This window comes from Manacus vitellinus, unplaced genomic scaffold (genome assembly GCF_001715985.3).
Source record: "Manacus vitellinus isolate BGI_N305 unplaced genomic scaffold, ASM171598v3 scaffold_49_pilon, whole genome shotgun sequence".
NCBI classification, from domain to species: Eukaryota; Metazoa; Chordata; class Aves; order Passeriformes; family Pipridae; genus Manacus; species Manacus vitellinus.
The window spans coordinates 4,245,025-4,271,920 of NW_021940603.1; the positions used below are offsets into that span (position 1 = coordinate 4,245,025).

At 42.3% G+C, this 26,896-nt stretch overlaps 1 protein-coding gene across 2 annotated transcripts in view; it reads right to left on the bottom strand.

The window, feature by feature from the left end:
* The window catches only part of EPHA4 (EPH receptor A4), a 161,606-nt gene that overhangs the window by 33,611 nt on the left and 101,099 nt on the right, over positions 1–26,896 (bottom strand). For both annotated transcript variants that reach the window (XM_008931215.3, XM_018080024.2), the window contains one exon: positions 14,849–15,187. In XM_008931215.3, coding sequence (XP_008929463.1) covers positions 14,849–15,187 — 339 coding nt within the window. The remainder of the gene's footprint in view (positions 1–14,848; positions 15,188–26,896) is intronic.

Genomic DNA, 26,896 nt, shown 5'->3' on the forward strand with positions numbered 1-26,896 from the left:
TCAACCAAGCCACTGGAAGCCTCCCAAGACATTCCCGAGTCCTCTGTCTTCCCACCGTCTGCCTCTCCCTCCCCCAGGAATGACGACTGGCGATGAACACCTCCCAGCTTGGAAACTGAGACATGCCAAGATTCAGGCCAGCACTTTCAAGCTTTAGCATTTTAAAGCAAAGACTTTAAATCTACGCCACTGGAGTAAAGCGCCCAAGGTTATCCACCCACACGTGAAAATCCTGCTGAGAAGCAGCCTGACAGCTGAGCTTGGCCTCTTTCTCTCAATCCCTTCAACCAGCTGTAAGTCTGCTGAACTAAACTTTCCCTCCTTGTTACTAGAAATTACACTGCTCAGGAAAAGCACCAGCTTGGCCACAGGATATCTCAGAGGACACATTCATCCAAAATGACAGGCACAAGGGATCTTCCCTTTCTTTCCAGGTTCTGCAGCCCAGTCACAGAGAAAGACCTCTGAGAAAAACAAGCAACAAGCTCTCAAAGCTAGGGACCAGCTCACATCAGTCATGTTTGTAATGATGTGTTCATAAAGAAAGGGGCTAGAAAATGAGATTTTGAAGACTGTTAACACAGTATTATTATCTTTAAAATGTTTCCTCTGTTTTAAAGTTTTCATTTCTTGCCTCTCCCAAAAGAACCTGTGCTGCAAATCTTGCCAAACCACAAAAGCTGGCTCTGACTTGCATCAAATCAAAAGCTTGGAGGAAAACCCAGGCTCTTAGCAGCAACAAATAGTAGTAGCTGAGGATTATTAAAGTGATGTGTTTTTACCGCCCCAATCCAGCTTCATTTCTTGGCGACATGCAGTGGCTGCTGAGACTCTACAAAGAGCCTGTGTATTTTCTGGGCTGCACATCCAGTTCTGTGTCAGTTTTAGCACAGACTCCTTCAGCACAGCAGAGCTGCTCTAATTGAGATCAAAACTATTATAGGAACTGAGATGTGACCACAGTTCCCTGTGGTTTACATCAGAAACGAAAGGATGGTGAAGAAGATTTTGCATGCCCAGGAGATTGCTTGTTCTGTCTAGTAAAGAGGGCTAGCTCTTGACAGCAATACATTATTTTCAGGTACTGGCCCTCCAATTTTGAATACCAAAAATTGATGTTAGCTCATGCAGTGCAGGTCTGGAATAACTCCAAAGATCTAAATCTGCAACCTACAATCCCAAAGATTGCCTTAAACCAAAAGATTATAGAATCTACATAGCATTTAGCAAGAGATCTGTATTACAACTCAAGCATGGGGTCTGTTTAGTCTAAAAACTGCTTGTTTTCTTTCTGCTAGCTTGCTAAGAAATCCTGTTGGCATGTTCTGACAAGGATAACTTAATAGTTGCCAACAGAAACATGGCAGAATACTGTGTATTTCCTGTATGTATGAATGCCAGTTTAAAACAAACAGGAAAACAAGCCTTTCAGTTGGAAGGCAATTTATAAGAATCCGTCTGAACATTACAACCAATTAAAAAAAATGCAGCACTGAAACATTTCTAAATGCTTAAACTAGAATGATTAATGCAGAAGGGTGAATATACTTAGTGCTGTGAGTTGCTCTAGAAACTCTAGAGCTATAAGTAATTTGTTGAGATGGGGAATTAGTCAGCAGCTGTCTGACCTGAGCAGGTTTGGAGCCGCTGGTCACAAAGCAGGTCATGTTGCAGTTACTCCTCGCTTGAGTTGAGGTTGGAATCTGACCCAATATAAACAACAATAAATTTTGTAGCCTAAAGAAGCCAACACTGATGCTCCACTGCATTATATTGGATTGAGAGAAGTAGAAAAAAGGGGCCAGGCAGTCCAGACAAAGAGAAACTGCCATGAGCTGGAGCAGTCATGCTTAGAGAGGTAAGATCCCAGGACACAAAATGGATAGAACGCTCATGGGAAGCACGTGCTGTGATCATTCCCTTACTTCCCAGATGCTGGTCCAGCAAGCACAGACTGCCAAAACCACTGATGCTGTGACACAACGTATAGCATTGAGGGGAGCCAAAATGAGGAATTAGAGACCATAACCTCTAGTTATTAAAGCAGATAATAACGTTGGAAACGGGGCATTCCCCAACAGCTCAAAATAAGTAGTCTGGAGCAATATGACCCACTTAGCACCATCCCCTCAGGGTAACTCTACCTCACCCACACACCCTGCTGTTCCTCCCAGGAAGCCGGAGGTAGCCACCAGAGCTAATTCCTCCCCAGAAATAGCCTGTCCTTTACCCTTGCATTGTTGCACAGGAGGAGGATCCACTGAGCCGCCTTTTCTAAACAAACTCCACTATCCCTCCAGCCCCTTCCACCAGGAAATCAAAGCTACCCATAAAGACACATCTGATGCCTGCAAATGAGACCCCTGTCCCATTCTCTAAGCCCTTCCCTCAAGTGAAACAACCATCCAGCTACTCCTTCTTCCATTTTGCCCTCCTTCTGCCCACAGTCAGAGCAGTTAAGACATGTCTGCATACACGTCATTAGTCAACAGGCAAGAGGGCTAGAGCTGTTTTTAAACTGTACAGGACCAACAAGGTAACTTACTGTATCTGCTCCCTGGTCCTTTCTTATATTTACCACCAAGTTACCTGAGCATGAGGTTACTCCAACAATTATGGGATAAAGCTTAACCCACTATGGGACAAATGTGTAATCTGGCATCCAAGGCAACACATCTAACGCTGTTCTCCTTGGCTCTTGCACAGCTACTTTTTATTTACTTGAAACGTGTGTGTCTAGATGATGATATATATGTGCTAAATAACATCTTTGTCGTCTACTTTCAGCATTAAAAACATTAGATTTTGTAAAAAGAGCTGCTTAAAAGCCTTTTTGAAATCCAGACAAATAAAAGCCTCTGCCCTATTTGCCACTTAGATGCTTTGGAAGTACTGAAGTATCTTCTAAAATAAATAAATAAATAAATAAAAAGTATGACTCATTTTACTAAAGCTGCATTCGTTATTTTAATAAATAGATTTGGCCACATTGTCTCATCCTGGCTTCTGAAGTGCTCCTGTAATAGCAGAGACTTAGACTTTCCCATTTGGGTTTCTCAGATCAATCACCTGCAGTCAGAAATGGCAAGAATCTTGAGGGAAGAAAAGATAATGAAATTATAAACATTTTACTTCAGTTGTGATCCACAGCTCCAACAGCAACTGCAGGTTGGGTCTCAAACATGCCCCCCTGAGCCTGAGGCACACAACAGAATCAAACCCTAGGACTCACTTGACAATAAAAATCCCAATTCCCATCTTAACACTTGAGAGTATAAATTGTTTCATAGTCACCAAAGTTAAGGAACTTCAGCTGTATTTACTTTAGGCTCCATCACACAGAAGAGGCTGGTGCAGAAGGTTTGCATTTATGTATTTACATTTCAGCTGAACGACCTATAAATTTTAATTATAGTTGAAATTCAGAGCGTTCAGCTGGAACTCCGGTAAAGTACCTTCTGTACAAAGGTTAGATGGATTTGACATGATACCATCTCTGCCTCTAGGCTGTTGAGAAACTCTTGAGATGGAATCAAGGACTGGGTTTTCTGGGCTCACATCAGGAGCACTTTGTGAAGGACACTGGTCTGACAGCATGTGGAGATCCTCATTCTTCCAGGATGCTGCAAGACGCCCTGCCATACTCCCCATCAAAGTTCCTCTTCTCAAGGGGGAAAAATACTCTGTGCTTTTGGAAAGTTCCACAGAGAATCAGACTGCAGCACACCTAACTCACACATTTGGAGCTCTCCTACCATGTCCTTTCACTGGAACTGAATTAAACTCCCTTTCCTTCGCCTGCAACGGGCAGATTTCTTCAGGAAATTAAAAAACATTAATAGACCCGATGAGAGAGAGAAAACTCCGCACACAGTGTTGCTGCAAAAAGCAACATTAACTGATGTTTGCTGTTCATTAAAAAAGAAAAAAAGTGATGAGGTACAAAGTGGGGAAGAGTCTTGAGCTTCCTGAAACACATAAACCTTAAAATTAAAATCTTACTTCATGATGTCAGTAACCAATTACATCATAGGTGGCACATAATTAAACTTATAAAAGGGTTTCATTATTTTGGTTTTATGCTGCATACTGAAAATCAGCGTATTATTAATTTTAAAATTGTGTCAATTAGAAAAACCCCAAATGGAATCAGCAATTAAATATTAAAGGTGGCTGCCTCAGTGGAAAACACTCGGAAGGATAATTGGTAAAATTTCCTGTGCAATGCAAGTGCCATTACAAAATTGGAATCCTATAAATAAATAAATAAATATTTTAAAAAATCAGCCTTTTGAGATTATGACGACTTTGAGCTGTACAAAGAAACCAGCCGTGTTTATGTCCTGCAGGAGTACTGAGTCTGGGTAAATAAAAGCCCATGAAAACAACAATCCCAAATTAGCTCAGCAACTGCACAGACTGCTGAGTCTGTATTCCAAGTCTGGACCTTCATTTCTAGCCCCAGATTTAAGTACATAGGATTGCACTGAGAGCCCATACCAGCTCCTGAGGAGATGATCTCTGCAGCAGATCTCTTCTCCCTACCGAGGCCAGGACTCCTAAGGGGACTGGCAGGGTGGAACTGAGACCTGCACAGGATGGGGACTGCAAGGAAAAACATTATCTTCCTTCAAAACCTGCAATTTAAAAACCATTTATGCTTCCAGCAGCACACAAAGCATTTTTCAGTGTTATGTCTCTCCTCTCTGTAAGGTTCACAGTATTAGTTTCAGTGCAGTTTTGTCATCAAAGTCCAATCATTTGATCCAGATGAAGCTGGTACCTTCCATTTAAGGATCACTCAGATCAAAAACAAGCTAAGGAACTCCTGTGTTACAGAGCCCCTCAAACCTGTGATGCTTGCAGCTTGTCAGTGTAACAAATACAAATAGAAATATTCTCTGGTTAAAGTAAAATGCCACATGTGCAGGTAGTGCTAAGAAGTCTCCCTCTGAGTTCATCCTCTTCAGGTCAGTTTTTCCCAGGGCTTCCATAATTGCAGTTAAAATCCTCAGCACAGGCAGTAGTGAAAACGAGTGGCTGAGAGGCTCTTGGAAAGGCATGCTGGGTCTGCATATCATGTCTGAGGTACTGTGGAGAGCCCACAGATCTCTGCAGCTCCTCCATGACTCCCCTTGGCCACCCTGTCCCAGAGTGCCCAGGGAGCTTGAAAAGCATGGGATTTAACACTCAGCCACTTACACATTCCAGTCACTTTCTGTCTTATTTATGTGCATGCACAGTATCCTGATAAACTATAAGGGAGGTTGCAGCTACTCCATCTGCATTCCCTTTTATGCTGGAAAGATAAATTGGGGCTGATTCAGAGGACAGATTTAAAGAACGCAGTATGTTACTGAGACAAGCGCAATCTTCCCAGGGAGCCGCTGTAGTGGGTTGTCTTGAGATCATGCCTTTATTTGTTTGCTAAAATAAATGGACACCACACAAAACCCAATTCATATATGAGACACCTCAGACAGCCCACTATACCTTCCTATTTTGCTTATCCAAAACTGTCTTGTTCTATTATGTCTTGATGGGACCACTTAATGGCACACAGAATACTAAAAATAATAAAAAGCTAATTAAAAATTTCAATGCTTTCCTTTTAGTCTTTGGTAATCTAAGAAACTGAAAGACATTTATATCCAGAGCACATTACAGTTTAAGGGGTTTTCTGTCTGTAATAATCCATGGATACTTTCAATGGATTTTAATACAGACAAAACTAAAGATATTTTATGGAGCAGTAGAAGAATTTAATAAAAAAATCAGAATCAGTCAATTGTCTTTTTAAGACTAAGTGATAGAATTCAATAGCAGGGATAAAAGTCCTAATAAATTCCACAGGAACAGTTCAGAAGGCTGAGACAAAAGTTATAATTTCCTTTTAAATTAAGAGTAGGACTTTTCCCTAAGGGATGGTTTGAAATACAACTGACCAAAGAAATAAAATACAAATGCTTGAGCTTCCTATATCTCTCTTGACTGTATTTAAAAATATAAATGCAAACCCATGATCAACTTTTGTTATTACCAGTTTACAAACCGCAATTTTCAGAGACCCTGAATCCATCCTGGGAGTGCACTCAGAGTTCCAGGGCTCTGGTTCTTGAATTTAGTAATGAAGGCAGATTACCTTAATCTAAGGAGATGCCATGAAATCCTTCAAGTAGATGCAGAGAGAGGCTATGCATTTGCCTGCTTTGTTTGGGAGGGGAAGCCCACTGGAGCCCTGCCATGATAATAAAGCGCTCCCTGCACACCAGTTCACACGTGGGGCTAAATCTGAAGTGACATTTCTCAATGAAAAGCAGCACTATTCACTCGTGTGCTCAGCATTTTGATGTCCACCAAAATGTGGCAAACATGATTATAGAGATCCAGCAGGCATGCCACAGCTCTATTTAGTCCTCATGGTTTAACACAATGCTATGCAACATATAAATAAAATATAACTGGCTGCCTTGGGATGGCATTCTGGGAGTATGATTTCATGCATATGGATGGACTTGACACACATTTTGCAAGGACAGAATATCTGAACCAAAGGGGGCTGGCTTTGCCCACCCTTTAGGGTCAGTTCAGCATCCTGCCCTCCAAACTATGAGCCAGTGCAGAAACTTTGGGCTTCGGGGACTAGTGATGTTTATTTGTGCTACTCTGCATGGCATTTTAATTAGTAACTGTGCGGATTTAAAAACTTTGAATGGACACACAGGGGCAGTTGTGCAGCCTAGCTTTTGTGTTTCCACTCTCTCAAAAAAATCCTGTTTGAGGACATCAGCAGGGGGTTAATGGAAGCTTTGATAAAGTTCTCCGAAGCCTTTTATTGTTGCTGAACTACAGACCAGACTCTCCTGTCTCCCTGGCTGCTTTCCAATTAATGTAGTCAGCTGCAAAAACAACTACAGAATTTAGAAGCCCATCTAAACACTTGGTAGCCACAAACATTCTTGGGCAAAATCTCCTTCCACACGAAAATATTTCTGTGCCAGTTGTTTAAGGGAAGAGCTCAGATCAGTTATCAAGCTCCATGAATGGGAAATGTCAATGTGCTGCCAGAGAAAAGGGGACACAGTTAAATAGTCCAGAGCAAATAAAAGCTGCAGGACCACATCTTCGTCTCTGTCAGTTTGGTAACTATTCATCTGTACCAACATCACTGAGACCAGAATTTGACACCTCCTTGAAGTAAATTTATATCATTTCAGTATGATCAATTCTACCAGTCCTGAAATTAAATGTGTCTTTTTCCCCAGGAGGATGTGTAACTAACCTCCATTTTCCATACCAAACCACGAGATCTTTCAAAAAAATGTGACCAAACTTTTATTTAAATGCTGCAATTACTTCTTGGCTCTATCTGACATGCAACTTGTCTAAGCTGTTCGTTGAACCCTGAAGCTGGTTATTTACTAAGGAGCTTTAGAAAGCACTTTTTTTTTTTCTTCCGACCAAGACTTGCATCCCCCACCTTGAATACAAATTCATGGAAATGGGTGGTGCAGACAGCTTTGCCAGAAAGCAGGCAGTTGTTATTTTAATTATTATTTCTTTGTGGAAAGCTGCAGTTACCTTAAAATAATAATTTAATCCTTCTCAACAATAGTTTTCCCGGTTTTGTTTTTAAGCATACGGGAGCACGTATGCTTATAACTACACAATTATTACAGACCATCAGTTAAAGTCTCTGCAAGAACACAGAGTTGTTAAGGAGAAACTCCCACTTGCATCTGCCAGCTTGGAGAAGCTCCTTACTCAGACATACATAACTTACACACATACTTAAACATGCAGCAGAAGAAATCTGGAGTGGTCAACACATGACATCTTTTAGGCTCAGAGAAATCTCATGCTCAACGCTGAAATTTGCCCATCCATTGTTCACTTCCATGCTATTCCCAAATTTCTAGTGCTAGGATCACTTAACTTCTTTCTGGATCTCCCACTGCACTAATATTTGAAAGATCTGTAGTTTCCCAAAATACATCATTTGGTTTGCTTGAGAAGTTCTCACTTTACTCCTTTTGATGTAAATCTTCAGACAGCAAAAGCCAAAACACAACTCTCTTGGAAACACAAGGGAAATGGAAAATGCAAGGAAAAGAAAGGCAGGCTGCTGTCCTGCACAGCCTGGCAGGTCACCTCCCTGATTACAGTAGATGAAACCCTACAACAGCTGATAAGTTGTCCCAGCCCTCCAGCTTGAAAATGTGTGTACAAGGGGGGGATCACTGCTCATGTCTAGCAAATAAACATGAAGCCTTAGAAACACCACTGGTTTAGATTCAAAATGAGAAAGTTGCAGACAAGTAGCTGGGAATTCTGCAAGATGCTGCAACAAATCACTCGGAGTGTTACGCTCACGGATCACCCCTTTTTCAAGTCCCTGCTTACTAGTTTTGAATTCACGCTTGACACAGCTCCATTTGAAGAATAAGGAGACTGCTGATCCATCATCCTTACTACAAACACCTTAAAGCAAAAGAAGAACACCCCTTTGCAACTCTCCTTTTCCATTACCCTGACATTCTACAGAAAAAAGAATGCAGCAGCTCGTAGTATCACACACACTTCCCATGCTCTGGACAGCTGGCATGTACCCAGATGTTTGCCAAGAGATTATTTTAAATCAGGCTTGTGGGGACTGGGTGGCCAGGGTGCCGTGACTGTTTACACATACCCAGCTACGTGCATGAGTTCCCTCACGGGTCTGTGTGCCTGTACAAGGACTACTGGAACAGGCTATTTGTATCCTTTGGCTGCAGGGAACAAGTAACTGGAAAGGGTGGGACTCTGTTGGTAGCAAGTACTTTGAAAAAAAGTAAAAATAAAAACCTGAATTGACTCCTGGATGCCTGGGAAGGCTCCAGCCAGGTCCAGCTGTGCCTAGCATCTGGAGTGCCACTCGCTCCTCTGCTTGGGCAGAGATATGAACTCACCCACCTGCTCAGCTCCCAGGCTGGGTCATCCAGCTTGCTGCAAACCTCCACACTTTTCAAAGGGGCCAAACACTCCCGACTGACAGCCTGTCCCAGCATTTTAATCCTTCCCCCCACAAAGCCCTAAACCTCACCCTGTCCCCACATCACCCAAGGGAGGCAGGAGGGAGCTGGACTGGAAAGCCCACCAGCCGTGGAAGGGGAGCTGACTCGCACGAGCCTCCCAACAGCCTCACCAGGCACTAGGGAAGGGTGATGTCAGAGCAGAAAATGACTTATTTTGCCAGCTTACAGTATTTTACAGGGCCTGTGAAACTGTGACACAAGTGTATGATGAATTCTGTCTTCACATTCACAGAGCTCCTTTCCTAGCTATTCGGAGATGAAGTCTTCACTGGGGTTATACAGCCCTTCAAAATTATGTTTCAACACAACAATAAACAGCTCTTCACCAGGACTGCATTAAAAAAAAGGCATTTTTTTTTTGCAAGAGCTGAGCTGAGCATAAAACTAGCAGTCTGAATGACTACAGACCTTGATGTTTTTAAAATCAAAATTAACTTTTTTCACCACCTCCCTATGGGTAAGATTCTTATTATGCACATAAATATCACCACACAAAAATCAAAACCTGTTATGTTCACTCTCAGCAAACAGAAATGATTTGCTATTATTTATAGTGAAACCAGGACTATAGTCAAAGAACACGAGGGAGTTTAGAGAATCAGATGGATTGTTCAATCTTCATAGGAACTGTTAATTTTATTTTACAGTAGTAGTTTAAGTGTGTTCATGCAGTCACATAAAGAAAGCTCTGTGACTGAAATCTACTTAACAGTGTCTTTTGATGTTTCACTACAGAGCAATTCTGTACAGATAAGTTATAAATATCCAGGAAAAAAGTACATTAAAATACTGAAATCTTTAGGTTTTCTGGTCTTGGCATGTGTTGCTTTTGATCTGCCTGAGCAACTATTATTTTGTCGATACGAGGAGTGCACACTGACCAAGGGCAATGCATGTCCATGAATTTTTACTGACTGCAAATGTAGCTCAGCAAAGGCTAAACCATGCTGGCAGAATCTAAGACCTTATATGCATTTTCTGTGCTGTTCTGTACAACACGTGAGGAATGCTAATCAGCATTTGAAAGGAAACGTGGGCTTTCAAAGAAGACCCACCGAAATGCAAAATGGGAATATATATTCCCCTAGCAAAAAGTCCAGTAGAACTTATGAGTCATCTAGAAGCAAATAACTCCCACTTCTCCCCCCCCCAATTGCTAACTTGAAACACAATCATCCTCAAAGGATCAGGATCTTTCAAGGTTGGTTTTTTTTCTTCCTTTTAGTAACAGAATTAAGAACATAAACAACAAACAAATCTAAAGGTGAAATAAAACTGAGTAACAGTTGACATTTCCCATCCCTGCAGTGAATGTCAGTATTTTGGGTTCACTACAACTGCAGCCTGTCCCAGAAGAATACTCAATTCACACGGATCTCCTTGGTGGAGCTTAAGTCCTGGTGGCACCGTGACCCATTTTAGTTCCTGCCTAGAAATGGATCCTGAACCACCGCAGGGCTCTGAGTGACGGTGAGGGACCAGGGGAGCATACAGAGGAGGGGGAAGGACTGCAGCACCGCCAGCCACACTGCTCTGCCTCCGAGATGAAGCGGCTCTGAGACAGGTGAACAGACAGCTAGACAGGCAAGGTGTGGGGGAGCGCAGAGACAAAGGGGCTGGGGAGAGGAACGAGAACAGAAGCAGGGAAAAATGGGACAGAGAGCCTGAGATATTCATAAGAACAGTTCTTGATCCTGAGCACAGGCAGCTTGAAAACATCCAGTATGATGCAATGAGAGAAAGACGAAGTTTATTTATTTATATTGCATTTTCATCCTAATTGGCATATCCTGCATCCATCTAGCTGTGTCAGTCCACTTAAGGAAACACTGAGCCCAAGGTAACCTAACAAGGTAACAAATCACCAGGCAGTCTGTTTATTCTGAAATAGCAGCTGCTTTAAACTTCAACAAGCAAAGGAGCAAGAAGGACATCCATCCTTCATAAAACGCAAACAAAACGAAGGGAGCAAAGCAAGCAGCATAACGAGTTTGGATTTTAAATCTCATTTAAGCTTGTGTAGGCTCTGCCCCCCACACTGCTGCCCTGCCTTATGAATACCTCTAGCATCCGTGCAAAAACCTTGTCCCGGCGGCGCTGCCCCCTTGGACACAAACAAGAGAGACTGAGCAGTGAAGCTGCCTCTCAGGCTGCAGACCTAAACAGCTCAGCTGTAATCTTTAATAACAATATAAACTGTTTAGCGCCTCTTCAAAAAAAACCCAAAAAACAAAACCCACAAAAGCTTCCTGCATGCTGTGAACAAGATCTCTTTATTGAGAGCTTTACTTTTAATTTTGAACAGCTTCACAGCATTATCCTTAGCAGGGAAAAAAAAAAAAAGAGCCTGGAGATTTCTGAGCTATTCTGACAACTGCATGGTAAGAGTTCCTCATTGAAATTAGCTTCTCCTAGCAGCATCACAGGAGAATTGCTGGTCTGCATCTCCTCCACAAGTCATTTCACATTTTTTAAAGATGGACAAAGTGCTTATTTGATTTCATTTCATCGAAAACTGAAAGCCACAAAAGCCACCACCAGTGATGGAGACCCACAATATCAGCACTTCCAGTATTCAGTGTGCTAGGGATGCTGGTTCCAAGTTTCAGCAGTTCAGTGTTCCATCCTTGCTTTTTTAATTTGTTTTTAATCTTATATGGGAAAAGAGTAACAGTTCCCATCTCAAAAAAATTTTTAAAAATTATTACATTAAACATGCAGAACAGCGAGTTGAATTCACGATTCAAAATTCTTAAAATGTCACAACACTGAAGTATTTCACTAGGAAATAGAAATTTGTACGTGGTTGAAAGCCTGAAATTTAGCTTTTTTTTTTTTTAAGCAAGCTATAAAAACCAGGACCTTTTCAAAGGAACCAGAAAAAATACTTTTTCAAATGCTTTTTGATCCTACTTTTAATGGTGAATCTTATTTTCATTTAAACACTTTTCTACAGTATTGGAAACTGAAGAGTTTCTAAACAAAGAGGGGAAAGTAAACTGCCTCATTTCATTATCTCTAGGAGTAAAATGGTAAAAGCAAACAAAAATCCACCTGTGCCTTTCGACTGCACCTTTTACGTCACTGCAACACATTTCGTCAATTTTGTGCTGAATATACCAGTAACTGATTTGTCATTGTTCTCTGCCTGTCTCCAAATGCACACCTTCTACAGGAGCTGACACTAACACATGCAAACATACAGATACCCAGATTCCTGATTCTGACATCAAAAACTGCTTCTAAAATTTCTGCATATTTTCTTCAGGTTGTATGGTTGCATATTTGGAAGGTCAATTTGTTAAGAGGAAGGATTCCCTGGCCTCCTGCATTCCTACTGAATTTAACTCAAAGATGCACCTCTGGCAAGAAATTCTAGCAAATTCCCCAGAATACAACCCATATGTAAAGAACTCCAAAAAACATATTGACAACATTTTTTTCCTATCAAATATTGGAAAGTACAAGCAGAGAGAGCAAAAACAAAGTAATTTCCAAATTTTCAGTGTTGGTAGTTTTATTTTTATTAGCAAAAGAGGGAAGAACTGTTTTTAAGGGAGGAGTTTGGCTCTAATCTGAATTTAGAAATTGCCTCAAAGAAACCAAGGCATTACATCAGTGTAAGAAAGGTGCAAGATCAAAATCAAGTCTGTGGCAGTGCTCTATCATGATGTGATTTCTTTATAATGAAATATAGTGAAAGAAAATTAGTGGCATAAGGATTTTAATGCACCCCAGACACACATTTACAATGATTAAACAGATCAGTACTTGTAAAACCCAAGAGTCTAACTTTACAAACCTTTACTCAAGCAAGCAGCTTCACCAAAATCAATGGGATTATTTGCATATGTAAGGATTATTTATCTCAGCTGAGATCTGTAGGTTTAGGCCACACATTTCTATTTAGATCTTCTATGCAGAAGAAACCACAAAGCTGTATGAAAAACGGGAGAACACTGGCATCTTGGCGTTAATTTTCATTTATACCAGCACAATTTTCCTTGGTCCTCTGACGCATTTGATAGACTGGGCATGTTTCGAAATTGGAAATGTTGGCAAAAATACAAATTTCCTGATGTGAAGAATGCTACTCATGGATAATAAACAAAATCAATTCTTATTTGCATATTCAATCAGATTTGGGTTTGCATATAAAAGCATAAGATGGTAGAATTTTCACACGGTAGATGGATCCTGCTCACTTATCCATGCATATATGCATCCACTAATCCTTACACATGCCAAAATCAGTCAGAAATACTCTCTTTGCTAGGCATTCATAGCACAAAAAAACACTGTCCCTGCTGCTGTTCTCAACCTCCTCTTTTCGTATAGCATATGACAGCACTCTCCCACGGCTTTCTCTCAAGACTCCCTAATAGCCCCTGTTCTCTATTAGTCTTCTTTTCACTAGGCAAAGCGATAGTTTGAATTTTTGAATCATAATTTAAAAGGGATGCTGTCAACCGTACGTGAAGAACAAAAAACGCTGGACCAGATTTTCAAAGGAGCTTCAGCTTGGACCTGACAATTTCGCCTGTAACTGTCAGTGCCAAACTGAATGTATCTCTCACTGGTAATACTGACGCGTTCCAAACTACAGCTCAGATCTGCAGATTTAGACCGTGCATACCTATTTTTCACACACATCTACTAGGAAGTAGAATTAAAAACATTTATGTAGTCCAGTACTATCAAAATATGCAATATTAATATTGTCCCATACCCCAGAAGTCTAACAATAAATTACCACCCTGTAAGCTACGCTCCAAGGTGCAACATCTGTGGGACCTGAAGGCAATCAGTGCTGTGAGCCATCAGATAACAGGTTTGACGGTCTTGTAGCCAGTCTGACAGTCTGGATCCCTAATTTGCATATAGAAAACTGTCATATTCAAACATATATAATTTTGTGCATCACATTAAAAACTCAACTGGAACCCTGCGTGAGAAACCCTAGCTTGCTGCAAACTAAGAAATGCTTTCACATAATTAAAGAAAAAGATCAAACAAATTAGCATCAAAACTAAACGGCAATCTGCTGCAGCAGCCTTTGCCCTTACTAGGTCAAGCAAAAGGGACCAAAAAATCAGAACTGCCTAGGGTATCTGAAATAATCTGGTATACACAGAAATAGTATTTCACTCTCCCAGATGAATGAAGCACAAAAATCAGACAGCATGAAGATGAAAGCTCATATAGGATTTCTGCAGCAATGCCAGCTCTGATCAATTGAAACATTGTCAGCAGCAGGTTAAGGAGGTATTTACTTAACAACGGAACAGAATTTAATTGACTTTGCAGGAGAGGAGAGTGAGCAGGCAGGCAAGCGAGCCACACTCATTCCACTCTTTGAATCTTACACAGTCCTTTTTGAAAGGGGGCAGGAGCACAATCCTGTGCTCCCAGAGTGTGTATTTTGCCCTCTATAAACACCAAGGACACATTTGTGTCCCTGTGCCAGGTCTCTCCTACAAAGGGGCCAAGTTGCTGGAGGGCCAGGAGAGGGGACAGGGCAGCTGTGCTGTTGTGCTTCTGCAGATGCCTCAGCACAGCCTGCGCTCAGACACAGCACCCAAACTGTCCTCTCTCTAGCTCTGAAGAATTTAAACTATCCATATAAATAACCAGAAAATAAGGGTTTGACCCAGTTACACATCTTAGAGCTCCTCACATTCATTTGCTAATGCTAAATGTAATGGAAATCACAGCTTTCCTAAAAAACAGGCAGCAGAGAGAGAGAGGAAGAGAATTACTGTTTATGTTCCTACCTGCTTGGTTAGTTGTCACAGTGACTGACACAGCTTGGTCCTGGCTGGGGTTTTGCTTGGACACTCCATTCACCGCCCAGACTTCAAAGGTGTAGTTAGTGTGTGCCAGGAGGTCAGTGATGGAGACTTTGGTGGTTTTCAGGCCGTTCTGCTGGGGGCTGAAGTGCACTCCACTGCCACAGGACCGGCAGCGGCCGAGGTCGCCGGCACCGCACCTCTTGCACACCACGTTGTAGGAGATGTCTTCCCGGCCACCTTTGTTCTGGGGGGGGCTCCACTCCAGGTTCACTGATGTCTCATTGACATTGGAAATCAGGTTCTGGGGAGCAGATGGAGGGCCTAAAAAGACAAAGTTCACATGTTTTTAGTAACTGGAGAAAGCTTACATAGCAGCATCAGACTTAGGGTCCCAGACCTGTGCAACTCCCATTTAAGTCAAGGACAGCAGAGACTAAACAGAATTTTACTTCTCTATGTTCTTAATAAGACAAAAAATTAACTGGTAAATCAAACTCTGATCTCTTAATCTGAAGAATTAACAGTATCTTCCAGCTCTAAATAAGCCTGAAAGCTCAGTACTGCAATTAAACAAGAGGGCTTTTTTACTTTCACTCTTTATACATGTTATGAAAAATGTTAAGTTCACATATTTTACACTGATTTTTCCATGATCTCCTGAGCAAAGGATCAAATGCATAAACTCCTGCTTCACTTGACATTTTCAAGGTCCTCCAATACCTACAGGCAGACTGTCACTGAAATTGTTATAGAAATATCTCATGAGATTTTTTTCTGAAAAATAGAAGTGCAGTATTTTCCAGACAACTTGATGTCAAATCACATTCAGTGAACACTGAAGCCCATCAAGCAGGGACCTGGACATGACGTTTTGGGATGCAGAATGGAGATCTGAGAAGAAAGCTGGACACAGCACTAAGGCTTTGAAGGATGAGGAATAAAGGTTACAATAGGGGAGTGCTGGAGAATGTGAAAGAATTGGAGAGAAAAATATGGTGAGCAGCTGAACGAAGAGCTGAAAAAAGAGACCTGGTCAGGAACAACAGATCAGACAGAAAGCTTGGAAATAAGGCTGAATTTGAGGCACAAGGTCAGCTCTTCCACCGCAGGGACAGGAGACTTTAAATAAACACACTGCCAAAGAGTTCCCAGCTGTTTCCAGCACAGGGATTTGAGGACAGAGTCAAAGGCAGGCTGGGGATGACCTCCCTGGGCAGGAGGGGGGTGATCTGGGTGCAGGGCAGGAGTGGGCAGAGCCTGCTGGTGGCAGCTCCTCCTGCACCTTCAGCCCCCCTTTTGGGACTGCTGACCAGGGGGCAGAGCCCTGCCTCGCTCTGGACCAATGCACAGGCAGAAATCCTATTTATATGCTTAAATCCCCACAGGCTCCAAACCCATAGTCAAATTGAAAATGCAGAAGAGCTAATCCTATGACTCTTAATCTAATTTCAATATAGTTGAGACACACTTTATGTACCCTTAAATTTAACATGGATGATTCAGAGCAAACCCATGAAAGGAATGGGTATTTTATACATCCCAAAAAGTTTCCCTGGCCACTAAAAGGCAGCCTGTTCTGGGGCAGAGCACAAAGGCACTTTGACTACACATATAACACTTTGAAACAGGTAAGCACTATATCAAAATGAAACAGAACGAGAACAGAGCTTGCAAAATATAACGATCCAAATAGGAATACAGTAAAAATTGCTGTCCTTAGTAACTACTCCTAGTCAGAGTTTTATATACAAATATTATTGGCAGAAAAATACTGGAAATAATTTTGTAGAAAGTCACAAATTTCATTTTTATCAAGACACAAGAGAGCTCATGAAAGCTTCTTAAATTTTATCAAAATACATTTTTTGGTTGGAATTCAAAAAAAAACTCAATCAGATCTCCTGGAAGAAAAGAGAAAAAGAAAGTTCTGGCAAATTTCATGCCAGTTTTTGCATTCCTGCTATTTGTCAAATGTTATGAAACTGAGGGGGGATGTTGGAGAAATCAGTCAGCACCAATAGTTTAATTAACTGTATAAATACATCAGTCATAATCTCTGATATGCCAAAGGTACAAAAAGAGCCATGAGGGTAAGATGGGAACCGAATACATTCCAGTAAAATTCTGCTGAAATTACAAAGTGACTTATCAAATCCAACAGCAAAGAGGTTAAGCTGTTAAGAGGTGACTATGGGGAAGATTAATTCATGGGGCTCCCTCAATTCATCAGGTGCATCTCAAAGGAAGCCCAAGACCTAGGCACGATGTATAGGACAAAATTTTGAGGGCTGCATCACCTCTCTGTGTCTGTGCTTGAAGCCACCAGGATGTTACACGTGTTCAACAGCAGACAGGACTTTCATTCTGGGACGGGTAGGTAGGTTAAGAAAAGAGTCTCACCTTACACAGAGGTCAAATGTATCTAGTTATCTTCAGTACCTAAATGACAGGTCTCTGTTGCAGGAGTAGCTGAGCAAGGATTGTTTCTTTGCGCTTACTTCAGAAATACAAAATTAATATATTAATTTTGAAAAGAGGGAAATCCTCCCTTCCTGCCAAACCTTTGAAACAGTCTCTGAGTTAATCAGGGTTGACAGGTAAAATTACTGCAAGAAGAGAGAGCCAGGGCCAGCCCCTGCCACGGGGAGCCCTCCTGCTTGCTGCACCACCAAGCTGCCATTCATGGCTTTTATTTATACACTGGCAGCATTTAGGACTCCTAAGGACAAAACCCTTTTACTGAAAGATCAGTTACTGAACACAGTAAGAGATGTTTCCTGATCCAAAAATACTTAGAAACTAGATGGGAAAGAAAAGGGAAAGAAACTGATTTTAATCGCTGCTCATCATGCGGAAATGGAGGCAGACAGAGTTGTGGTAAGATAAGGGCACACAAGATGTGCCTTGCACATCTGGGCATTGGTCACAACTGTCCCAAGTGTCAGCCCAGTGTCTCTGTCCCACAGCCAGCTCTCCTTCCTCCAGAAGCTGGCTTTGCCAGCTCCCTGGGCAGGAGAAAGTGGTCTCTGCTTTGCCTGCAAATACACGAGCCTTCTTTTCAAAAATACACTCGGAGTGCAATGAGGTGGAAGACACTTCTGAAATTGTGAACTCAAGCAGCAGCACAGGAACTGCTGAGCAGGAACTGATCCAAACTCCATCAACCCCAGACCTCCCCAGACTGCCTCACACCTGGGCTCTCTCTTCAAGGCGGGCAGGTGCACAAGGTGACAACGTCTGTCCTTCCACACTGTCAAGGAAACAGGAGAACCAACAAAAGCCTCAGGAGGGAACCAGCAGCCTCAGCAGCCTGCAAGCCCAAGGCCACGCCATGCAGCCCTGGTCTGCCCTGGCCAGAGCAGCTGGCAGAGCCAGTGGAAGCTGAGGCTGTCTGTCCTCCCAGAGTCTGGCCAGCACCTGACAGCAGGAAGCCCTGAACAGAAACCGCTCCTGTGAGAAACAGCAAGAGCCCTATAGCAGGAAAAAGCAAAAGGCGTTTTCTTTCAGAGAATTCACTTGCTGCAATCACACACGCAAGTGCATCGACTCGCAGCACAGCCAGGAGAGCTAAGGTGGTGCCAGTGCAAACACCTCCCTCCCCAAGCAGCACCCGGCTCTGCCAGGGCAGAGAATATCCCCATCTCAGCGGGGTATTCCTGCAGCAAAGACCTCCACACGAGGAGGGTCCATACTGCCACAGCTGTGGTCTGAATGATGTGCCTCTTAGCTCAGATACAGCAGCCAGTTTGGGGTTAAACTCAGAGTTGCTCTGATGTCCATTAAGATATTTTCCAAGGCTCTAGGTCCAGTTTCACATGGGAAAATGTGCCAGAATGAATCAAGCTCCTCAGAAGCAAAAAGTCAGTAATTAGTATGTGGGACAGGGCACTGCAGTGTCTAAACAGAGATGCGACGAAGCGGAAAACCAGGGAAGCAGATGCTTGCAGGTCACAGAGATGAGTGCACCACCTCCAGCATGAAAAGGAAGATGCGGGGGAGTCTCCAAATGGTGGGCTGACATTACAGTGAGGGAAAAAGCAATTTCTTTTCTTTCTGGAGCATAGTCATCAATGGAGCTGTTGGCACCGGGAGTGGGGAATGGCTTCAGATTGATGGGTCTGGTTTCAGATGTTGAAACACAGGGCGTATCTGCTCCTTCAATGGTGATCAGGATTTGCTTTGTTTCTGACAAACAGAGCCGCTGCTGCTAGATGAGATGAAAACCCTTTCAGTGCCATGCCAAGCTGCAAGTGCCAGCACAGTTCCAGGATGAACCCAGCTAGCAGGATCCCACACGAACAGCATCCTGCCAGCCCAACCACCACCCTCACACAAACCCTGTGTCCTCTGGCACAAAAATATAGCTAGGGGCAGATGAAAGAGGAGACAAGGACCTGTGCCTCTGAATCACCACCACCGTCTGTGATTCTGTCACAAGTCCCATGATTTACAGCACTTTTCTTAAAACTCCAGCTGATGGAAGCACGCTATTGCATGGGCCATTCACCATGCTGGAAGGAGCTAACACTGCCACATTACCCAGGACAGCTTAAAAACGTGGCAGTTCCTAGAGGAAAAAAAAAAAATTAAATCTAGACATTTTAATTTTGAAAACCAACTAACTTTAAAGCTCATTTTATGATTTTGGGAGGACAGGTGCTGTCATTTTTCCTGCCCAAGTCAACAGACTCTGAGGGATGATCTGCAGAGCCGCTCACTATTCTCACAGTGGGGACTGCAAAGAGGACACGTTTTGATCACAGGGCCTGAAAGCCAGATCCTTCTCCCAGTCCATTTACCAGCACCACGAACAGACATGGGGGTCTCCTCTGTGGGAACACAGGGAGCGGAAGTTTTTAATTTTATTCCTTCCTGGGGCTCCATAAATCTTGCTTCACAATAAACCCATCAAAATCAACTGAGCCATGAAGCAAATGGAAAGCCCTGGGTGGAGCAATTCATTGTGTGTGTCAGGGCTGAGGGAAACACTGAAGAGTCTGTTCAGCAACAAATAATCTTCATCAAGCTATGTTCCTCACCCCTCCTATTAGATTTACTTAAACGTATTAGGCAATGCAGATTGTTTGGTTTTCTCTTGGTGCAATAAGCTATAGCCTTCATATCCATCTGTCTTTCACCCACACGCAGATCTGTCTGTCTTAAGGACAGTATTCTATCTTATGTCAAATCAACATTCGGGGAAACAAGAGCTTTTAATGTGTTAATAGCATGACCATTACTTGTACTAAAAGGACTGATGTATTTTAGCACTCCTTCCACAGCCTCAAGCAGCATTTTAGCTTTTCATCCATCAGCATTTCTTTCCCTCCCTTCTTACAAAACACTAAAGTCCCTCTCCAGTCAGTAGCCTCCCACATGCCCCCGTATGACCGACAAGGGCCTGCTGAAAATCACGATAAGGGCACTTATCAACACCTGACTGTCTCCCTCCTTCCTTCCAGACCACAGGAGATTTCCCTGTGCTCCATTACCTGTGTGCCAGCTCTCTGTGGATTATAGGTCTCTGTGGGCACAGTTAAGGAGCCTCTGTAATGCAAACCAGGGATCAAGTCCGGTCCAAGCGTTAGAGTGACTCACACAGAGCTTCTGCAGTGAAGACCCAGTAATGAACTTGCTCTCCAGGACTAGACTAGCACCTGTGGGGTGCAGATGGCAAGGGGCCACAGCTGCAAAGTGAACCAGGCTGCAGACTAACATTGGGCATAATGACACCTCAGTAAACTGTTTATTTGCAAGGAGAACAGTATTTTTTGTTTAAATCAGCTGCCCTAAACACTGAGGGACCATCACAGCTTGTTGGGTCAAACATCAGCAGATTGTTTTGCCTGTTGTTTGGACCATCCTGCTGAGAACGTTATCCCAAAGCCCCTTTCTTTCTGTCCCCAAAGGACCAGTACAAGTATAGGAGGTTCAGCATAATGAATCTGGCAAAATCATTCTGGCAAGCAGAAAGTCTACCCTAAACGCACTGAATGATTTCAAAGGCAAATAGCACAAAGACGATTAGCTGCAACTGAGTGAATATTCCTGCTGCCCTCAGGGCCCAGCCCTTCAGGCATGCCAAAGCAAAAGCACAGATCCCAGGACCCTCAGCATGCCCAAGGACAGGGTCTAATCAGGGTGTGCCAGGATTGCAAGTTCAGCACCACCACAAAGCTAGGAGTCAAAAGAGGACAGTGTCTCCCCTGAGAAACACCATATACCACAAACCCATGTCAGAGGATGTGCTGTAGCTGGGATCATAGAGCTGGAGGGACTCCAGCAGGACAGGCAGGCAGGCAGGATTGGTTGGGTGTGCAGGGAGACTCCAACCAAGAAATCCAATCCTTTCTCTCTACAGCTGTAAACCCAGCCCATCTACGCAACCGAAAAATACCTCTGGAAACTAACGCTGGGATCTGAAGGTAGACTTGTAAGTGCACTGTACTGGGGAACTGTATTTAAATGGTTATGACAAAGGTTTTAATATCCCTGGTTTTACATCTTCCTTTTTTATTACTGATCTGCCCAACAAGGTGCTTCTCTAAAAGTCTCTGTGGGTGTATGTGGTAAATTCAATTATAGTTTTCTACAAGCAGACCAGACAGACTTGTTTGACATAAAGAATACTGTCTTCACTAAACCAGTTAATTTAGTTCAGCAACAGTGTATGGTTAGGAGGCGTGGATTAAAGCACAGAGAAAGGAGATGAGAAAGAAATGATTCCCAGCAAAACAGCTCCCAAGTGACTTTGTTGTCTCATAAAATGACAAAAAATCAGAAGGATCTTGCAGCTTGGTTCTCTGCCGCCCCAGGCTGACAGTACTCCAGAATCCCACTTCTAGACAACCAGCAGCTCCAAATTTTGGGCAAACGGCTTTTGTTCACCCAAGTTATATGCAAGTAAAAAAATTCTTTTTCCTTTCCTCAGATGTCCCATGGCCCACAGACTGAAAATAAAGTTGTGGGCTCTAGTTTGGCCAATTTTATCAGATACGAGTAGCCATTATATACTATTTTCTTAGGTTGAAAACAAAAGCATCACAAAACAAACCAAAAAGCACCTCAGCGCGGGGTTCTAACACTTAATTCCTTTGAAGTAAATTTAGCACTTACAGGAAACCCATTCTGATGGCACCCATCTGTCTGCACTTTTCTATCACAGTCTGTCCCCTGGCAGAGGGCTCCTTCAAGAACTCCTTCTTTTGTGCCAGCTTAGTCCTCTGCCACTAACAGTGGTAGCAGATTATTTTGATGGTAGCATTACCCATTAAGGACTGAACTGATATTATCAGTATTTGGACTGTAACCACATCTGTTTACTACTAGCCTATGGTATAGTTAAGATTTATTACCTTAAAAGATCTAGCTGTGGGAGGAGATCTATTAAAAACACAAACTGAAACCCACACTCTCCATGGAAGTACTAATAGGGATATTTCAAATATATATATATATATCCTCAAGATGGCATGCCTTTGTTAGGAGCATCCTGTCAGTCACCAGATCAGTGCATTTAAAATGTATCCTCCTTTGAAAGAAAGATGCTTTCAAAAGATATGTATGTGACTAAATAACAAGCAGGATGAAGCTTCTGAGCCCTGGAAGGAGAAATGATTAAAAAAATAATTTACTCCGTCTGTGTGTGCACATGTGTAAAAGCACATTTCTCTATCAGATAACGGATGTCTCTGCAGCCAGGGCAATGGATAATTATTTTCAAGTGGGTTGTCACACTGCATTCAGCCTGCGTTCACCTGACAGTGTGAAATCAGAAGGAAGTTTCATTGGCAATTCCCACCAGACATCAGAAAACCTCATGCATGTAGAAAAGACTTTAATCTTCTTTAACCATTCCTGCACTCTCCTTCATGAAAATATCATCTCCATTTTTTTGAGGCAGAAAAAGCAGACCTTAGGTTAGTAAGGATTCACAATTATTCTAACAGTAAAAATAATACGGTAACTTGCTGCAGTTCGAAGCTTTCTAACTTCACCCCAAAAACTGAGAAAACCCTACAAACACACTGTTAAATGCAGTGTGCCAGCTACGGGTGTTTGTTAATCAAAGTCAATAAGGCAGACCAGCAGGCTTCAATGGGCTTTGGATCAGGACTGACAAAAGGATCCTCTTTGTGAGCCTGCTCCAGAGATGCTGACCCTCTTCATCTCCAGTGATTTCAAAGGGAACTCGAGGTATTCAGAAATCTTGAGCTAATTTGCTACATAATAAACAAGATTCATACAACAAGGAAGGTTGCTATGACTCACTGTCATTTAAAAGGAGCCTAGCATGAACTGGGCTGTTTTGAATCGGCAGGTTGGCCTTGGCTATACTACAGAGGAGCAGCTAAGTCTTTGATAAGTTAAAGGAGCAGCAGGCACCTGGGAACAAGCATCTGACTAATAGCAAGAAAACCTAACTAGAAATGCACTATCAGGAACGGTGAAAAGTCTAGCACAACTGCTATACAAGATCTGAGAGCCAGCTTTTGTGTACAACACAGCAAGAATAAAGAGAACAAATAAAGAGGTGTAAAAAAAGAAAAGATCCATACAATGAACTTTTCCAAAGATCTTTGGAGCATATCTGCGGAGGGCTATGAAATGCCACTGGAAGTACGTCAAGTACCATTGAAGGGGATGGCTTGGACACAGAGGGGCAGGACTAGAGCTCTGCTAAGGCTGTTGGTCGTGTTGCCAGCCTCACCATTGGACCATACTGCTGCTCTCAACAGAGCCTCACCATGCCATTATTGCACAGATGGCCTTTAACAACTCCAATCAATGCTCTTTAACTTGATCGCAATCCTAGAATTCATCTCCCTGGAGGCAGGGCTGAGCATGAAATAGAGAGTTTACTATTTTCAGAGAGGATGCAAAGAAAGTAATTATGAAATAACCAATGTCTTTAAACTCCTTAAGTTCACTCACTAAAATATCTGGCAAAGCAGTGCCAGGCACAGCCTTCAAGAAAAAGCACTTTGGCATCCTCTTTCCATCTCATAAAGTTTCATTAAACCTGGGCAACTGTGGAGCTGTCAATGATGTTTCAGCATGTGAGCTGTGATGCCCTTCAGATAAGCCTCTGTTGTTGATCTCTAACCATCTGAAAGACAAGTTATAACACAGAGTAAACACCTGGGCTGTGTAAGTTTAAGCTTAGAAATAAAGCCCACACTTTCCTGTGACAGTTGTGTATGTTGCTGCCACTAATTGCTTCTTTCAGCAGTTGTGGACAGGTCCCCTGTTGTTGTGGGCTAATTTACACAAGCACTGGCAGTTCGGACAACCCTCACTTCTTGTCTGCCTGGCTTTTCCTGACCATTTATCATTAGCAACTGTGTGTTTTTACAACTGGTGAGACCAAAGTCAACAGCCCGCAAGATGCGGCAGCCACGTGAAATATCAGTCATCTGCTCCATTTCCACTCCCCTCCTCTCTGTGCATGGTTAGCATTACAACTGGGTTATAATAAGGCAAATGATTTGGTAAACAATTCTTCAGTTATTTACTTGGGCAAGATTCCTTTGACTTCAGTGGGAGCTCTGCCAAGCCAGGGATGTTGGACCAGTGCCAATGATAAAATGCCCATTTTACTGGCATGTACGACTTCCTATTTACTTGCCAAAAGAACCCTGGTTACCAGCTTCACAATGGACTTTGTCCCTTTCACCTGGACAATCAACCAATTAATATCTCCTCTCCAGCCTGAGGGAGTTAGGCAAAAAGGTCCAGTTACCACTGGCAGAGGTGTGGGAAAACTGATGCTTGCAGGCATCACCCCTGTGGGCTCTGGGCTTCATTTCCAAAAATCTGCCATACAAGAACATTTTGCATTGCCACATACGCTAAGACATGTTATCATATCTACTCTAATACGCTGTGCTGCAGACAATATCACCTGTGTTCACTCACTCTTTTGAGATAAAAAGAATTCCAGTGTGGATACTAGAAGGTTATCTGACAGTCTGACAGGAAAGAAATCCAACCAGAAAAATAAGTTGTTCTGTAATTGGCCCAACTACCAAGTTTCTTATTTTGTTTTGCCCTCTAATTTACTTCACCGACTCCACAGAACTGGGTCCTGACTAACCAAATCAAAGCCCCCACTTAATTGAGTAAATGTCTCTGTTAATTTCAGGCTCTGGCCAGAAAATCAGAAGACAGCTAATAAACAGTTGCTGTACTTAAAGGAGTGATGATTTGAAGTCTACTGATTATAAACACACATTGTCAAATTACTCCTGTCTCTTCTCTTCAAGCCATAACCACTCCCCTTCTTATTCAATTCCTTCAGCTCGTCACCACAGACGAGGGGAGACAGCCTTCTCCTTTGAGATTCCCATCACTCACAATCCCTTTCTCTCGGTCTGGCAGCGATGCAGCGATGGATGGTCTATTTTCCCAGACTATGTGGAGAAGAAAAATTACTCTCTCCCTCTGCCCTTGTAACAGCCATACTACAGCTTAAAAGCCATATTGATGTACTATTTACATAATGTACATTATGTGATGTGATGTTTTAAGAACAAAATAATTTACTTAAAGTATAGACATAGATAAAGATGTGGAAGAATTATGTTATAAATTTCAATTCTGAATATTAGAGTCTGTATTGGCATATACTTTATATTATAGAGAAGGGGCTCCAACAGCAGAGGTCAGACTGCAATAGTGCCAGCACAAGTGTGCAAATCCAGGGAAGGAAGCCTGGCAAAGCCAGTGCAAAGCCACCAACAACACACTAGGCAGCCCAACCATGCAGTGTACCCTACTGTCTTTTCTTCTAACAGCTAAAGCAGTGGGAATCTGCATCTCACTGGAAAACTTGGAAAAGGCACAAGTTAAGTTGAAGGAAAAAGAGCACATTTGTTTATTTAGAAGTCTAAGCAATCATTATAAACATATGCTCAAATAATCAGCTCCTGTGTAATTACTCATTTGCAAATGCAGTTATTAGGTAAGTAAATTCACTCCTTTTTGAAAATGCAGGTCAAATATTTATCTCTGAGATACATTAAATGCAACACAAGATTGTACCAAGGATTTGTATTAGACTGCAACATTTACAAAAGTGAAGTGTTTAGACCTTTCAGACCTTTTTTAAAGCCTTGACCTTGGGAACAAATAAGGACAGTGTTATTTTAATGTGCATTCAAATTTTAACAACACAGTCACACAGCTCTAGTGGAATCCACATTGAGTTTCCACTGTAGATTGCTCATCATTTCATTATGGTTCATTATGCTGATAACTGTCAGAAAGCATTAGAAGCAGGAGCCTTGAGTAATAGCACTGAAATGGTAATTTAAAAACAATATACTTTCTGGAGGAAATACAGCAGTGCACTAAATTCAATTAGAAGAGGGGAATGTAAAGACAAGTAAGTGATGTTTGCTGTTAGAAGTCAGGCTATTCAGTTTCTTGATAACCTACACTGGAGAAGGTCCTTTTAAACGCAGGCACTTTTCTCTTGCATCTCACTAAATTTTTTCTCATTATCTCTAAGCTTCTCTGGTATAAACTGTCTTAAATGCAACCATTTTTGAAATATTTCAGGCCGTGACAAAATATCAATCCATCAGTCACTGTTTGGGTGGCATAACGGACTAAATTATTCAGGGTCATTTACTGAGAGAGATTTCAAGCTGGACAGTCTGTGCTGATAATCTCTCTTTTGTAAAGAGCTTCCAATTAAAAATCATTAATAATTCGAATCGAACAGACAATATAAACAATACAAAACTGTCCCTTCCTCACTCATAATGTGAGCATTGTTTGTTAAGAAAGAGTTAGAGAACTCGACTCATTAACGGTGGGGACGCAGGAACAACGCCCATTAATTTGGGTGGGAACTGCACCTGCCTTTCCAGGCTGCAATTCCCAGCGTATCTCCTTACGGAGAAGGAAATTCAGGGACAAGGACCATGATTGAGACTGATTTGTTTTCCAGCCTCATGGGCTTGTGTGCGGGTAAGGTAATTTATTCTCCATTACATTGCTAACCTTATGAAAGACCCTTCCTCT